Source organism: Plasmopara halstedii, assembly GCF_900000015.1.
Source record: "Plasmopara halstedii genome assembly, contig: Scaffold_3060, whole genome shotgun sequence".
NCBI classification, from domain to species: Eukaryota; Oomycota; class Peronosporomycetes; order Peronosporales; family Peronosporaceae; genus Plasmopara; species Plasmopara halstedii.
The window spans coordinates 562,717-565,065 of NW_020189964.1; the positions used below are offsets into that span (position 1 = coordinate 562,717).

General features: G+C 39.9%; 1 protein-coding gene across 1 annotated transcript in view; it reads right to left on the reverse strand.

Moving 5' to 3' along the window:
- The window catches only part of PHALS_06622 (uncharacterized protein), a gene marked incomplete at both ends in the record, with an annotated part of 2,355 nt that extends 49 nt beyond the window's left edge, over positions 1–2,306 (reverse strand). The window contains one exon of the mRNA XM_024719942.1: positions 1–2,306. This exon is cut by the window's left edge and continues 49 nt beyond it. Coding sequence (XP_024585191.1) covers positions 1–2,306 — 2,306 coding nt within the window.
- Positions 2,307–2,349: the final 43 nt, after the last annotated feature.

Here is a 2,349-nt window from a genome sequence, read left to right on the forward strand (position 1 = left end):
GCGTGACAAAAGGTACTCAATACGGTAACCATATTCCAATCAAGGGGCTGGCTATCGAGCGTGAGGACATAATCAACCCATGCGTTTAATACCAGTTGGTCTTTAGGCGAGTAATATTCAATTGCCTTGCTTACTTGGCTTTTCCACTTCCACGGCTGTTCTATTTTGACAATTGTTGCCTCCTTTAAACGTTTAATCAAAGTGCTTGTGTCTGTCTTTGCCAATGTCTTCAGAATTATCCACACGGATATGTCTTTTGAGCCGACGTCTTTGGCCCTCACACTATACATGACTGAGTACTTGACGAAACGCTTAAAGTCATTGTTTTTAAAAATATCTGTTTTTGTGAAATCAAGCCACATGAGCTTGTGCAAAAAACTCGGTGGTATTTGATCTCCCAGACAATATAATAGGTTATTTTTTATATACTCAGCAATTTTTTCCCACCTTGGGTCTTTTGTCATGATACCAAACACGTCTTTGAATTTTATTTTAGGAGCAAAATCCTTCACAATCAAAAACATTGACTCTGCTTCGTTGGGCAATACCTCGTTATATGTAACCAAACTTTCCACCCACGTCAAAAGCTTAGGCCGATATTCATTGAGCAAGTTGAGTTTTTGTAACAAAAAACTTTTCGTCGGAGAAAGTTTATCCTTTACCCAACGCTCTGATCGTAGTTTTTGAAGCGATATGGCGAAGTCCTGCACTTTGGGATTCTGTCTACCTGCCTCCAGTATCGTGGATACAATTTCTTCATTACGAACGATCGCGTTGAGTGTGGCAAGAAAATGGATAGGTTTTTCTCGATGAGTCATCTCGTTGAGTTGTTCAACTTTTTTGAAAAGAACGTCAACGTTTTCGGGCTCGATGTATTCTGATAAAAATACCGGGAAACTTTCATCGGAGCATTTAGCGGTGAAGAACTTATTGTAAGCTTTCAGAAAACGTTTAGAGCTTTTATTCGCGAGATCACCATATAGGACGTTGATGTAATCATACGATTTACCGTTGTCAAACCAGTGCTGAAACAACATATCTTGTAATCGTTTAGCTTCACGTTTCTCCATGACATAAGTAGCTAGAGTAAAGTCATCAAAGTAAGGATTCAAAAGTTCAATCGGGTCAATTCGGGAATTGGGATTACGAGCTCTATAGGCAGCACAGAATTCTTCCCATTTATGCAACATCACGAAGCTTTTATTTTCAAAGTCGAATAGCTTTACAACGTCAAGCGGAGTTTTTCCGGTGTCCAGCCAGTATTCAATTTGCTCATTTTCAAGAAACGAGGCAACTTTTTTTGTCATTGGATCCAATTTTGCTGCCTCAATCATTGTCGATGCCTCATGTTCATCAAAGCAAGCTGTGAGTGCAGCAAAAATACTAATCTGCTCAGTCGGATTTCTTTTATTCAAATCGCGAATGAGGGTGATAAAGTCTGAGAACACTGATCCAGCGTCCGAGTTCTTGCTTTTGAGATTACCGACGTGCTCCAAAAGCATCCTTTGAGCCGATGTGTAATAATCGCTGTACTTCTCCAGCTTTAAATCAAAACGAGGATTCGTATGATCCCCACGCTTCATAATATCAGCAGGCTTCATCGCTCTGTTAAACCAATCCTGAAACAGCATTTTTCTCAATTGTTCGGCACTTTCCAGACTTACTGAAGTTGCCTCGCCAATAAAAGTGATCAGCTTATTGTCAGGGATGTAATTTTTCGATAGCGAGTCAGAATGACGATTGCTGTATTCGTGATATAACTTGATTAAGCGAGAGAAAAAAACCGAATTTCTTTTTGAGCCGGAATCTAACCGCTCAATGGCTTTATCTAGCGGTACGCCTCCGTCAGCCCAATGTTGAAACCGCTGGGTCTCAAGAAGCTCGAAAAAATCACCCGTGCTCGGCACCAACTTACTTTCGCCAAGTAATTTATCCAAAAATTCGTCACTACGATGTAGAGAGAGCAGCGCTAACAAGTTGAGTTGTTTGAAAGGATTTTTTGTGTTATATGAGTAAAGCTGCTTTTCAAACTCGGTAAGCATGTCTTCATAAGACAATTTCGTGTTCAATGAAATTGGATCCACAATGTTCGCTGTGTTTTTCTTCAATTTAGCAACGAAAACATCGAAACTATCCAACAGTGGATCGAAAGCATATTTCATGTTTTCGTTATTTGTCCCAAGTAACTCATTGAGTCGTTCACGAGTTATCGCCATATTGAACCAGTGCGAAAACAATATATCTTTTAGTTGAGTAGCGCCACTTACATTTGTTGACATTGCTTCGACGACCAATTTGGCCAGCATTGCATCTGAATAAAATTTCTTCAGAACGTCGTGCAGATCAAAG